Consider the following 13,366-nt stretch of genomic DNA (forward strand, 5'->3'; position numbering starts at 1 on the left):
ACTGTGAATTTCTAAGGCAGGCATGACATGTGGCCATGGAATCTTTTCTGTGGAGGACACATTGGGAATTCTAAGACAGAACATCAATGGGCCAAGACTAAGATTCAATTTGATCAAGATAAGCGTAACAAGTACATTCACGTTCAAAAATCAGTGGCATAAATACAAGAGGAAAGAGATATGCCTCGACTACAATATATGCAGAAAGAATTTCAATTAGCCGCATGCTTATCATTAACCCATTTTAAAAACTATTTTTAAAAAGAAAGAACAAAAGAATGTTATGTACTATTTAGCCAAATTAATATTAAAGCAGAGCATAAATCAAATTGGATAAAAGCCCCAATACATTCCTCATTGGCTGGATCACGTCTAGAATGCTGAATTATACTTTGGAATGACACTAGATGAGAAAAAAACAGTAATTAAAGGACTTTAGAAGAGGGTAATCAGAATTGAAGAGGGCCTAGAAATCTTAACACTAGAGAGGTTTGTGTTAAAGAAACAGAGGTCCCACTGGCAGACAACTATGAATTAAATATGGGTAACTATTTAAATATATTTCCTGGATGCATATGGAAAAGGAAATTATTTGGGATTGCTAAGACTTACAAGAAAACTAAGTCTTACAGAGAAAAGGAAACATGTTTTGAATGATATTACATAGAAGGACTTTTCTGAGCATTCAAAAATATATAGGGTGCCTTGTGAAAGAGTTAGGATTTCTCTTTGGAAAGATTCAAGTCTGGATAGCCACCTGCCAAGCACATTCTTACAAGAATATCTCTATGCAGAGAAAGATTAAATTAGATCAGTGGTTTTAACTATTTTTTACAACAAAATCCTGTTTTAAAATGAAAGCTTAAATCAGAACGTCACATTCAAAAATATCACATCATACAGAAAGTGTTCCAGGTCAGAGTGACTGGTAATCCTTTTTGCAATTCAATAGAAATTTAGGATTCTATGGAGACATCATTGGAAAACCACTGACCTCAAGGATCACAAAGACTCCTCTGAATTCTAATGATACAGTTAACTATGGGATTCCTCCAGCCTTGTGTCCTAGAGACGGGACAGAATGTAGTAAGAGTGTAGAATGAGCCAAATCTTCCTTGAAAATTATGTATTGCAAAAAGATTTGGGGCTTTGATAAGTATGGATACATGTCTTGTTTTTCTCTTTTCAGTAAGATACTATACACTGTCTTTAAGAAGGAAATAGCTTGCAAAAACTACCGGATTCCCTTATAGCTATAAATTTAACTTTTTGCTCTTTAATTGATGAGTTTTCTGGGGATCTGGAGGAAGGTTGGAATTTCAGTGAATTTTTATTTTCTAAAAATATTAAATGAGTTAATTCATGTAAAGTGTTTAAAATAATGTTTGAATATAGTAACTTTCCAGTAAGTGTTAACTATTATTATAGTAATCACAATCTATGTTCCTGAAATATTTGGATTTTCATAATAAGCATGTATTACTTTTAGAATAAGAAAAAGCAATAAAATATAAAGGTAAATTAATATGAAGTAATTTGAAGATAAAAAGTTCTGAGTATTAATTTCCTTTTTTTTTAATATCAGAAAGCACACTGTGATTTTTAGTGAGTGCTCACTTACAAGGTGAATTTGATTCCATTAGCTATTATTCAGTTTAGCTTGATTCTTCTACCATAGTTACAGGCTAAGGCAACTTAAACACATATAGGGAAGGACTCCTCAGTTTATACCTGACCCCTAAGGAATTACATAGACAGTGCTTGTGTGTGTGTATCCAACTCTGCTTCAGATATTGTAAAACTGATCATCATGAAAAGGACAAAAAAGCAAAAAAGGAATTATGATTTTTTTTTTTAAGTATACAGATGGGGTCTTGCTATGTTGCCCAGGCTCGTCTTGAACTCCTGCCCTCAAGAGATCCTCAATATCTGGGACTTTAGGTGTACAACACTGTGCTTGGCTGAAAGAGGAGCTTCTTAAGCAACAGAACCAGTCACTGTGCCAAGTGCCTCACATAAACCATATGGAATGCCACTGAGGATTCCCATTTTCTACTGAGAACATTGACATTTCATAATAGATCAAGTTCAAGTGATCTGCCAGAGTTGCTCAGCTAATATAAGGAAAAAAAATACATAAACATTTTCCATTATAAAGTAAAAACAAAACAAAACAAAACAAAACAAAAAAAAAACCCACTAAAAATTGAAGAAATAATTTGTAACATTTTTCTAATGTGAACAATTTGAGCTGATTTTAAACAAAATGAAAATATGTAAGAGCTGAGGCAAAATTAAGGGTGTGTCAAAGTGTGTGAAACATACAAACAACAGGAAGCCAGACTTTCATAAAGCTAAGATAGAACAGATGCTTAAATAAGGTCAATCTGACAGTCCTAACATAAGGATCTGTCACACTCAAAGCTCTTTAACCATTTTTCCTGATCAAAATCATCCACCAGTCAAAGAAAACAAGAACAAAGGGATAAGCAGACATATAACATGAGGGCAGTTTCCATTTCTTTTAATTGGCCCTACACATGGGTTAGCCAAATAAAACAAACAAAGGCTTAGATGAGAATTCAAAAATCATAGGAAGAACACGTAGGAATGTAGTTTTTAGTGAAACCATAGGCAAAAGAAGGGTAAGATCTTACAAAATAACAGAAATTGCATATTGCTGTGAAATTGTTCCAGTAAACACTAAAGAATTAAAAGGATATTTTAGCTGCTATGCATAATCTAGATTATAAAAAAATGTGAAAAAGCAGCTAAGACTAAGGATTGAAAAAGAGTCAATGTTGTATTTAAATAAAGAGAATCCCAGAAAAATCTTGCACCTCGAACTAAACTTCACCTCTGCTTGGTTGATCATAGCCTAAGAAAAAGTTTAAGTCAAGTACCAACTAACCACTGCAAAACACTAATAGTCTGAATATCTTACTAATTAAAAATCATTAATAGTAATACATAGGTGAATCCAAAAAATAAGAATCTTTTAATTAAAGACATTATCCTAAACCTAACCATGCCAGAGCCCTATGTTCTGACTTATGACTTTATGCAGCAAAATCACAAACATCTGTTGAAAAGACAGGAAACTTAGAGTCACTTAGAGATTTGAAACTTTCAAATATAAGTTTAACCATTTATTACCACTATGATCTACAGGAAGAAACTTAACTTCCTGCATTCTCAGGAATTTTTTTTTAGATAGGTATAACAATAATAATATTTATTCTACTTATATTTACAGGATAAATTGAAATAATAGGGCGCTTTGCAAATGTTAATTAAATTTAGATTCAGTTGGATCCTTTAATCTAAAAACAAAAAACAAAACAAAACAAAAAAAAGAAACAACAACAACAACAAAAAAAAACTGGCTGAGCATGGCAGCTCACGCCTGTAATCCCAGCGCCTTGGGAAGCTGAGGTGGGCAGATCACAAGGTCAGGAGTTGGAGACCAGCCTGGCCAATATGGTGAAATCCCATCTCTACTAAAAATTAAAAAAAAAAAAAAAATTAGCTGGGTGTGGTGGAGGGTTCCTGTTGTCCCAGCTACTCAGGAGGCTGAGGCAGAAGAATCGCTTGAACCTGAGAGGTAGACAGTGCAGTGAGCCGAGATCACACCACTGTACTCCAGCCTGGGTGACAGAGCGAGACTCTGTGTCAAAAAAACAAAAAACAAAAAACAAAAAAACAAAAAACTGACAATGCTAATTTTTTATAAAAAGATGCAAGTTCAGAAATGACAAAATGCCCAATTCTGAAAACCAATAAGCTGATCACTTACCAAATAGCAGTCCACGCTATACAAAGTATGTCTTAATTTTAGATCAAATATGTTGACTGTTTTGAGTGATTTATAGTTGCATTACTTCAATACATTTTTCCCCATTTAATTATTTCCAGCCAGACCACTGTTTAAAAGAAGTAATTTCTGACTATTGCCCTTTCTGGTATAATGGGATTTTATTAATATATAGATAGTGCTCTTAGCTGTCTGGACCTATGAAGCCAATATGAAAATGCTTTTCTGAATACTAATGATACTTTTCCATGTCATTGAAATCATGTAACAAATTACCTCTTTAAGTATACATGTACCTTTTTTGAAGCCTATTCTTTCTAGTCAGTTCACTTTCTTAAAAAATTCATTTTCTCATCTTATCTACCCAACTTCATTTCCCTCTCTCCAGGTATCATCAGACTGAATATTTGCAGTGGGACAATGCTTTCTTCCAGATGAACCTCTCTTCCCTCCCTGCCTCTTCTCAGCTCTAACGGTGTTTCAACACATAATTTCTAGAATTCCCATGTTTTATGTAAGACTGAACTAGATCATCTCTATACAATCTTATGACCCCCTAACCCTGGGCACAGAGATTATAATGCCCTATGCCTCTTAAATTTCTCCACACTCCTAGCAGAAAACCTTTTACGGGCACTTAGATATTACTGGTATCCTTTGACAGCTATATAAAAATAAATGAGACATTACCCTGCATGTGCAGATAACTTCATTTCTAACTAACTTGTCTGATGAAAATCAAACACCAAAATCAATTTCATCCAAAACCTAGGAGTATTTTTTGTCCTGTTAAACTTCTTTATGGGAATCTCCTTGTCTTTTGAATTCATTCATCGTATTTCCTACTCCCCTCATGCACCCAAGCTACTAAACACGAATGTTCTCCATTTCAAAGAAAGGAACCCAAGAAATAGATTTGTAGCCAATCTATTTAATCTATATAGCAAAATCACAAGTATCTGTTGAAAAGACATGAGACTTAGAGTCAGACCTAGTTCACATCTAAGTTTAACCCTTTATTACCAATATGATCTACAGGAAGAAACTTCACCTCCTTCATTCTCAGTATATTACATTTTTTAATGGGTGTAACAATAATAATAAACTCAGCTCGCAATGGGTATCTTCCTAACTATGTGACTTGAGGAAAAGCAGAACACTTTTCTGACCCTTAATTTCCTAATCTGCAAATAAGATAGCTGCCATGTGCTATTGAACTGCTACATATTGAAATAATGTAAAAAAATTAGTAGGCTGGGCATATTGGCTCCTTCCTGTAATCCCATCACTTTGGGAAGCTGAGGCAGATGGATCACCTGAGGTCAGCAGCTCAAGACCACGTCTATATGAAAAATACAAAAATTAGCCAGGCGCAATGGCGCATCCTGTAATCCCAGCTACTCGGGTTGGCTGAGGCAGGATAATCGCTTGAGCCTGGGAGGCAGTGGTTGCAGTGAGCCGAGATTGCGCCATTGCACTCCAGCCCAGGTGACAGAGCAAGACTCTGTCTTAAAAATAAAATAAATGAATAAATAAGTAGTATTAGGTATAAAAATGCCATGTCTCTTTACAGTATATTATGTATCTTTGAAGTACTACCTGCTGCAGAAAGTGATATAACCCTCTTACACTTTGTTACACTTCCAAAGCAACAGCTCTATCTGACATGATCAATAACTAGAGTAAACATGTAATTAATAAATTATGTAGTTAATAAAACCACAGAAACTAGGAAACACCCCTAATTATAGTCATCAGAGCAAACAAACACTTAAATTCAATTCTCCTTATAATCACTTTGCTCATGAATGTGTTAACAACTTTCTGGTTAATGTCCTATAAAATCAAAGTATAGGAGATTGTTCTGTGGCATCTGTTACCAAGCCTGAGGGTTCACTGGAACCCTTTGAGATAGGAGTGCAGAAAATGTCATCTTTGAGTGTGGAACCACTATTATACATGTCACATTGATTAAAGGACTCTCTAGAAGCAGAAACCCAACATACTTTTCTCTAATTTCAATATGTAGTTTGATATTAGAAGAAATGATTCTTAAGTAAGGAAGTAAATAAGAATGAAGAGTGTAGGGATGGTAACAGAGCATCATTTTAGAGTAGATTAAAGATGCATCCACCAAGATATTACAGGAATCACATGAAGCCCTATCCAAAATGGACCTTCTCAGGGAGGGTAGGAACATTTAATATTCTTGCTATCTAAAATTACCTAATTTTAAAATCTGCTAAAGTGACAATGTGCTTTATCAGCAGTGTCAGTTAAAAATTCTATTAGATATAATTATATCATTAACCTCTTGTTAAAAAATAGTCTGAATTCAACTGACTCCAATTCTTTCCACAAATCCAAGTACTGACTAAGCTTTTTAGGGAAGCTGTGATTTTAACTTTATAAGACACTGGTACTCTGAATTATTGTATGCATTTGTCTTATTTTAAGGAAATAGCACTTTTTTTTTTTCTTTTTGAAATGGAGTCTTGCTCTATTGCCCAGGCTGTAGTGCAGTGGCATGATCTTGGCTCACTGCAACCTCTGCCTCCTTGGTTCAAGTGATTCTCCTGCTTCAGCCTCCCGAGTATCTAGAATTACAGGCACCCAACACATCCGGCTACTTTTAGTAGAGACAAGGTTTTCCCACGTTGTCTGGGCTGGTCTCGAACTCCTGACCTCAGGTGATCCACTATCCTCAGCCTCCCAAACTGCTGGGATTACAAGCGTGAGCCACAGCAACCAGCCAAGAAATTGAATTTTAGGATCTATTACTATGACAGCATCTACCACTGATGCTCCCTTCCTTCTTCCCTTCCATCTCTTCTTACTTCCTACAGTGCTTTCTCCATCCATCCTTTCTTTTCTTCATCAACAAGCTTTAAGGACCAGAAACTCTGAATTCTTGCCTATGTGATGACATGATTTTTTTTTTGTCATTATATAATGAAACAGCTTTTCACTTATTATGTATCATGTTTCTGAGAGTAAATTCACTTATTAGGGCCTAAATAACATTTATACGTTATATTGTCTTATTGTTGGGGGCAGTCTGTACTATTTTTTGCATTATACTTACCCTGGCTTTTTTTGTATCTTGATGTTTTGTGGTTTGTTTTTTCGATTCAATTCATTCCCATTTTTGAACCACTTGAATCTGAGAGAAGAGTATTCAGAACTGGTTTCACACCGAAGGACTAGTTTGGACCCTGCAGCTGACTCCTGGCTTTTCATCTCTTTCAATCGGGGAGGCAAGGCTAAAAGAAGAAAAGAGAAGGAAAAACAATTTCGATCACCAGGCAATCTTTCAAAGAGAAACATTTAATTTGGAGTTAGCCTGATCAAGATACCATTCCATAGGTTTTATTAATAGAGAGAAAAATAAACTGCAAAATGGTTGAGTGAAAATGGACCTCATCTTGGAGAAAAGTAAAATGCCCAAATAAACTATATTCAGAAAAAACAGAGAAGCTAGACTAAAAATTATTCCTTAAAAACATTCTAGATAGTTACTTCTTCAATCTTCATATTCTCTGATGCCATTAAGAATCCTGAACACTGGTAATTTCAAAGAACCAAAAGCCTGTGTTAAAGGATCATCTGTAGGCTGGGTGCCATGGCTCATGCCTGTAATTCCAGCACTTCGAGAGGCTGAGGCAGGAGGATCACTTGAGCCCTCAAGTTGGAGGCCAGTTTTGGCAACATGGTGAAACCCCATCTCTACAAAAATATAAAAATTAGCCAGCATGGTGACGTGTGCCTGTAGTACCAGCTACCTGGGAGGCTGAGGTGGGAGGACCACCTAAGGCTGCAGTGAGCCATGATCCCACCACTGCACTTCAGCCTGAGCAACTGAGTGAGATTCTGCTTCATAAAAGAAATTTAAAAAATTAAAATAAAAAATAAAAGGAGACTATGTAACCGGGCCATTATTTTTAAAGTGTGTTCACATCCCAAATCACAGTGTATCACAGTTCTCTGAATAAGTGCAGGAAGCATCACATCCATTTTTAAAATTGCGAAGTTTAATTTCAGAGATAAGTAAGTGGCTGACTTTATCCATGGTTACAAAGTTTGTGGGTACTTGGAGCTAGGGCTCATTTCACTATCCTGTCATCAGAGGGGACCAAAGAACACAGAAAACCCATGAATCTTAACAATGGCTCCTTTCTTCAAGACAGAAATTCTCGGATGCTATCATTCTTTGACTGGACCTATACAGTTGCTATCCCATACAGAACAATGGACCATTCCAGATGACCACTATCCTCATCAAATTCTCTCTCTGATTGGATTTAGTGCATCTAAATAGTCTCAACAGAGACTGTGAGTACTTAAATTATGCATTAAGTTAGAGAATAAATTAAACACCTACATACCATTCTTATTTTAAGCAAGACTGCTTAAAAATATCTAGTGAAATACTCAACAGATAAAATGTTATAATATCCAAGATTTGCTTCAAGATAATAGGGTGGTGGGAATGGCTAGGCATAAGGGTGAAAAACAATTACCAAGAAGCTGATAACTGTGGAAGCTAGGTAATACGGACATGTGTGTTACACAATTCTATATGTCTAATTCTGTTTATCATAGACATTTTTTAAAAGCATAGATGAATAGATTTTCCTCTGCACACATAATTTCACTTAATAACAAGCATCACAAAACTTGAGAACTCAACAACTCTCAGCCTCCTCTGAGACTCAGAAAACACAGCTACAAAATATACTTCTGCTCCAGTTCAGGAATGTTAAACAGGAACTCCCAGAAAACAAACCCAGGCAAATGAGTCTGTACCTCCCTGATTCAGTACCTAATTATTCACCGGGTAAGAGACCCAAGACTCCAAAGACGGTAATCAGGGTCACCTAACCATGAACAGGAAATGGAGTACCTTTCCTACTCAGGGAACTCTCTTTGTTTTTCTACGATTCTGCCCTTACCAAGTAAATCCAAAAATTGTCAGGAATGAACATATGAAGTTTCCAATAAATTACAGCAAAAATCATTTGAATGCTTCAATTTCTTAGCAGTACCCCTATAATTACACATCCCCCTTTTTTATTTGGTAGCTAGGAGATGAGGTGGAGAAGAAGCAGACATTTAATGTGGCAGATACACCAGCAAATTAGAAAACTTATTTTAACTATTCTTAGTGCTTGATACTTGAGGATTCCCTGGTTCTTCTTCTTTTTCTTTCTTTCTTTCTTTTTTTTTTTTTTTGACAGCTTGAAAATATTTTTTTCTGAAGAGCTTTCCCAGAAATCTTTTTAAAATGTGGTTCATGAATCTCTGTTTTGCAGGTTTTTATAAACAGACTATATTCTCATGTGTCTGAAATAGTGTCTACATATTTCTGTTAAATCCTTAAGATAATTTTTAATTTGGGAGTCTGGTGATGGGTTTGTTTATTGCTTGATTGATTGAGACAGAATCTTGCTTGGTTGCACAGGCTGGAGTGCAGTGGCATGATCATGGCTCACTGCAACCTCCACCTCCTGGGCTCAAGCAATCCTCCCGCCTCAGCCTCTGAGTAAATAGAACCAGAAGTACATTCCACCATGCCTGGCTAATGTGTGTATTTTTTGTAGAGACGGAGTTTCGCCATGTTATCCAGGCTGGTCTCCACATTCTGGGCTCAAACAATCCGCATGCCTTGGCCTCCCAGAGTGTTGGGATTACAGGTGTGAGCCACCACGCCTGGCCTGGTGAAGGGTTTTAAAGGAATGAATCTGCTGGTGCTAAATGACACCAAAAAACCTGGTTTACATATATTAAGTAAACTACATTACCTCTTTAATTTAGGTATAGACTAAACGAACTTGTTTGAATTCAAATTATTCACCCCTCTGGATTTGACATTTAACTTGGCAACACACCAGAACTTCCAAGGCGTATTCCCTTGCCTCTAAGCAAAATGCCTTGTACATGAATTTTCTTCTATCTCTGCTGCCCTTGAGACAGCAAGACCAACGCCCCCGTCTTCCTCCTTCTCCTCCTCAGCCTACTCAACATGAAGATGACAAGGATGAAGACCTTTATAATGATTCACTTCCACCTGATGAATAGGAAATATATTTTCTCTTCCTTGTAATATTTTATGTTACTTATTATATAAGAATACCATATGTAATACATATAAGACAAAAATATTTACTAATCAACTGTTTGTGTTATTGATAAGACTTCCAGTCAACAATAGGCAATTAGTAGTTAAGTTTGGTGGGGGTCAAAAGTTATACTTTTGACCACACAGGGGATTAGCACCCCTAACACCTACATTGTCCAACCGTCAACTGTACTTCAGATGCCTTCTCTATAACTACCATGTTCTCCCACTTACCATTCCATATATTTGCTTATCAATATAGTCTGAACATAAATCTATAGAGACTTTGTTTTCTTTCACTTTGATAAATATTTTAACAGAAAATCAGTTTGCCTCTCTCTTTCCCTCTTTCTCTTATTCTCTCTTTTCTTTTCTCTCTCTAGTTCATCTCTCCTTCTTTTTCCCATTCTGTCTTCATTAGTTTCTTTCTTATTTTTGTATTAGGGGTCTTGATTTCAAGCATGAGGAAACAATAAAACAAATTCAAAATGAGAGATATTCTACAAAACAACTGAAGTAGGCTTCAAAAATACCAATGTCGTGAATATGTATTCACCCATTAAATTATTGGAGTAAATGAACATTTATTGCCTTGAGTTTTTATGTGGTCAGAATATGAAATATAAATATTTTGGGATTACCAACACAATGTTTTCCTACCCGTGTGACACGGCAAATACGAAAAGCAGAGCACAAAGTAGACTTTTGGAAGTATTCCTTCAGCTGGTTTACAAATAGAAACACATTTATACATATACGTACTAACCCACACACAGAGGAAAAAAATGGAGATCCTTGGTTTCTCTCTGATTTTATGCTTTTCTCATCTGATCTTTCTGCCATTAGATAAAATACCTAGGCTTCATTAAGAGAGTGTGTGTGTGTGTGTGTGTGTGCGCGCACATGCATTAGTCCGTTCCTTTTTCAACTTTTATTTTAGGTGCAGGGGGTACATGTGCAGATTTTTATACACGTAAATTGAGTGTTGCAGGGGTTTACTGCACAGATTACTTCGTTGTGCAGGTAATAAGCATATAAGACCTGATAGGTAGTTTTTCCTTCGTCACGTTCCTCTCACCCTCCACTCTCAAGGAGGTTCTGGTGTCTACTGTTGGCTTTTTTGTGTTCATGTCATTAAACACTTTTAAAATCTTGGTTAATTTGCAGTCATAAAAGAAATTCTTATTAATATTTAACAATTTACAAGTTAAATTTAATTAGTAATTTAAGTCATTTAAATTCATTTATATCATTAAATTATCCAAGTTGTATTGCACTGAAATGCTTGTATGGTTCATCCTCACAGTCTTGACTTCAGGACTCTAACCCCACTAGGTCTTTTGATGGAAGGAAACCAATTGCTCTTTGGGCAGGTCAACATCTATCCCTTCCTTTGGGGTCCGCATGCAAAGAATGGTGCATCCCTTGCCTTACGAGTTGACGTACAATGCAGTGAGGCAGAGACCTTCAGATCCAAGGTCCTTCTTAAAATATCCCCTCCTAAGCTGACCCTAATGTATGAACATTTCTCACTGTTGGGGATTCAAGGATACCTCTAGTAACCAGCCAAAATTTCTCTATCTTGCACACAGTTCCAAAACTATCAGATGTGGAAAAGCTCATGGCTACTCTAACTTTGCATCCCTAGAAGTCCAGGTGTAATAATGTGCCTGCTATGTCCTTCTAGGGTAACTTCTATGACATGAGAATATCCAGCTTTTGAAAAAGAGCTCTCTTAAGTTGATAACTCAAAACCCTCCACAGCATAAGTGAAGAAACACATCTGTGTACTATCAACAGAGCCGCACAATTATATCCTTGACCTACGGCTGTTCTGCTATCAGTGGTATCTTCTAGAGAAGGGCTGTACAAAGTTCCTCACTCACTTACAGCAGAGCCCAGATTCAAGTGTCAAGAAGACAGGGCAAAATTAAAAAAATTTTTTTTTTGTCTTTGAAGATACTATTTCAAACCTCTTTTCATCTTCCAGGACTACTGGAATAGCCCTGAGTATTTTACAGATTCTTATAAAAATGCAAACTAGTATTTGAGCCCATGTGGTTTATGTGATTTTTCTAATCTATCCATAATGAGACAATTTTCAAGAGTACATTTTCTTTTGTCAGAGACTATATAAATAGCTATCTGGAATTCATTTTCAACGTACACGTGTTTCTCAGACATATGGTTCACTCACATGAAATAATCTCATTTATTTCGCTGAAAAATACACTATTAATCAAGTATCTTCTAAAACCCAGGTATAACTTTATAAGGCCCAGGGTAGTTCCTAAACTTGGGGTCAATTTTTGTTAACTGAGTATTCAAATTTTAAAACTGCAAAAAGTTTTTGCTTGTCTTGCAATTCTTATCTAAGCTTAAATGGTATGTTAATTAAAAACTGGTTGAAGGCAAGCTCAAGGCTAATGCTTCAAATGCAGGAGGTGTTCTGAGAATCTTAAGTGTGATTTAATTGTATTTGGTCTACTGCAGTTCATAATTTTGCTTTCAATGTGTTTCTAGAGGGCCAGTAGTTCCACACCCTGAAACAATGTAATAATAGAGCAAGTTTTAAGTAGTCTCTGCCTAAATCTATTTCAAACTTGCTTGACATTAATATAAACACATCCATACCCTTCGAAATGCATCAACGGAGGCAAATAGTCAAGGGCAAAGAATAGCCTTTTAAAAGAAAAACGCAAATGCTGTTAGAGCAATGGCACACATTTCATAGGCACTTCTTTTGAATACTTCTTTTTACAGGCTTTAAGTGTTTGCAAAGATTTTAAAAGATCACAAACAGACTCTTCTGACTCTAACTCAAAACATGCAGGCATACGAGGTATGCTCTAACTCAAAACATGCAGGTATACGAGGTATATTTCCAAAAGTCTACTTTTTGCTCTGCTATTCCCATTTGCCATGTCACACGATGTAGGAAACCATTGTGGTGGTAATCCAAAAATATGTATATTTCATATTCTGATCACATAAAAACTCAAGGCAATAAATGTTCATTTATTCCAATAATTTAATGGGTGAATAAATACTTGTGATAAAGGCAAAATAAATTTCCAACAAAAACAACCTCATTCATCTAAGCAATCTTCTTGTCTTAATCATCTACTGTACCCTTATTTTTCAAATATTATCCGTGCAGCTATATCAAATATTGGATTATACTGTTAAGAACAGGAAACAAATTTTAGCATGTGTATGCAGCAGAGATATGCTGATGGCACGTGACACTAGCTAAACCTATTTCTGGTCTCTGAAGGATCTGGCAATGCAAAGCCAGCTCCTATCTTTACTTTCCACGTTTGTGCCGCTAATCTGAAGTGCCTCAACACACTGAACAAATTACACAGGAAACCTGCAAAATATTATCAAGTAACAGTGAGCTTTCAGCTGTGATCCCAGCCAAGTCTTCCCTG

At 36.0% G+C, this 13,366-nt stretch overlaps 1 protein-coding gene across 9 annotated transcripts in view; it reads right to left on the minus strand.

Moving 5' to 3' along the window:
- NRG1 (neuregulin 1) overlaps window positions 1–13,366 on the minus strand; it is a 1,133,076-nt gene that overhangs the window by 164,472 nt on the left and 955,238 nt on the right. For all 9 annotated transcript variants that reach the window (XM_039463389.2, XM_074383889.1, XM_074383887.1 and 6 more), the window contains exon 2: window positions 6,900–7,077. In XM_039463389.2, the coding sequence (XP_039319323.2) occupies window positions 6,900–7,077 (178 nt within the window). The remainder of the gene's footprint in view (window positions 1–6,899; window positions 7,078–13,366) is intronic.

The sequence above is a fragment of the Saimiri boliviensis genome, chromosome 13, assembly GCF_048565385.1.
Source record: "Saimiri boliviensis isolate mSaiBol1 chromosome 13, mSaiBol1.pri, whole genome shotgun sequence".
Taxonomy (NCBI): Eukaryota; Metazoa; Chordata; class Mammalia; order Primates; family Cebidae; genus Saimiri; species Saimiri boliviensis.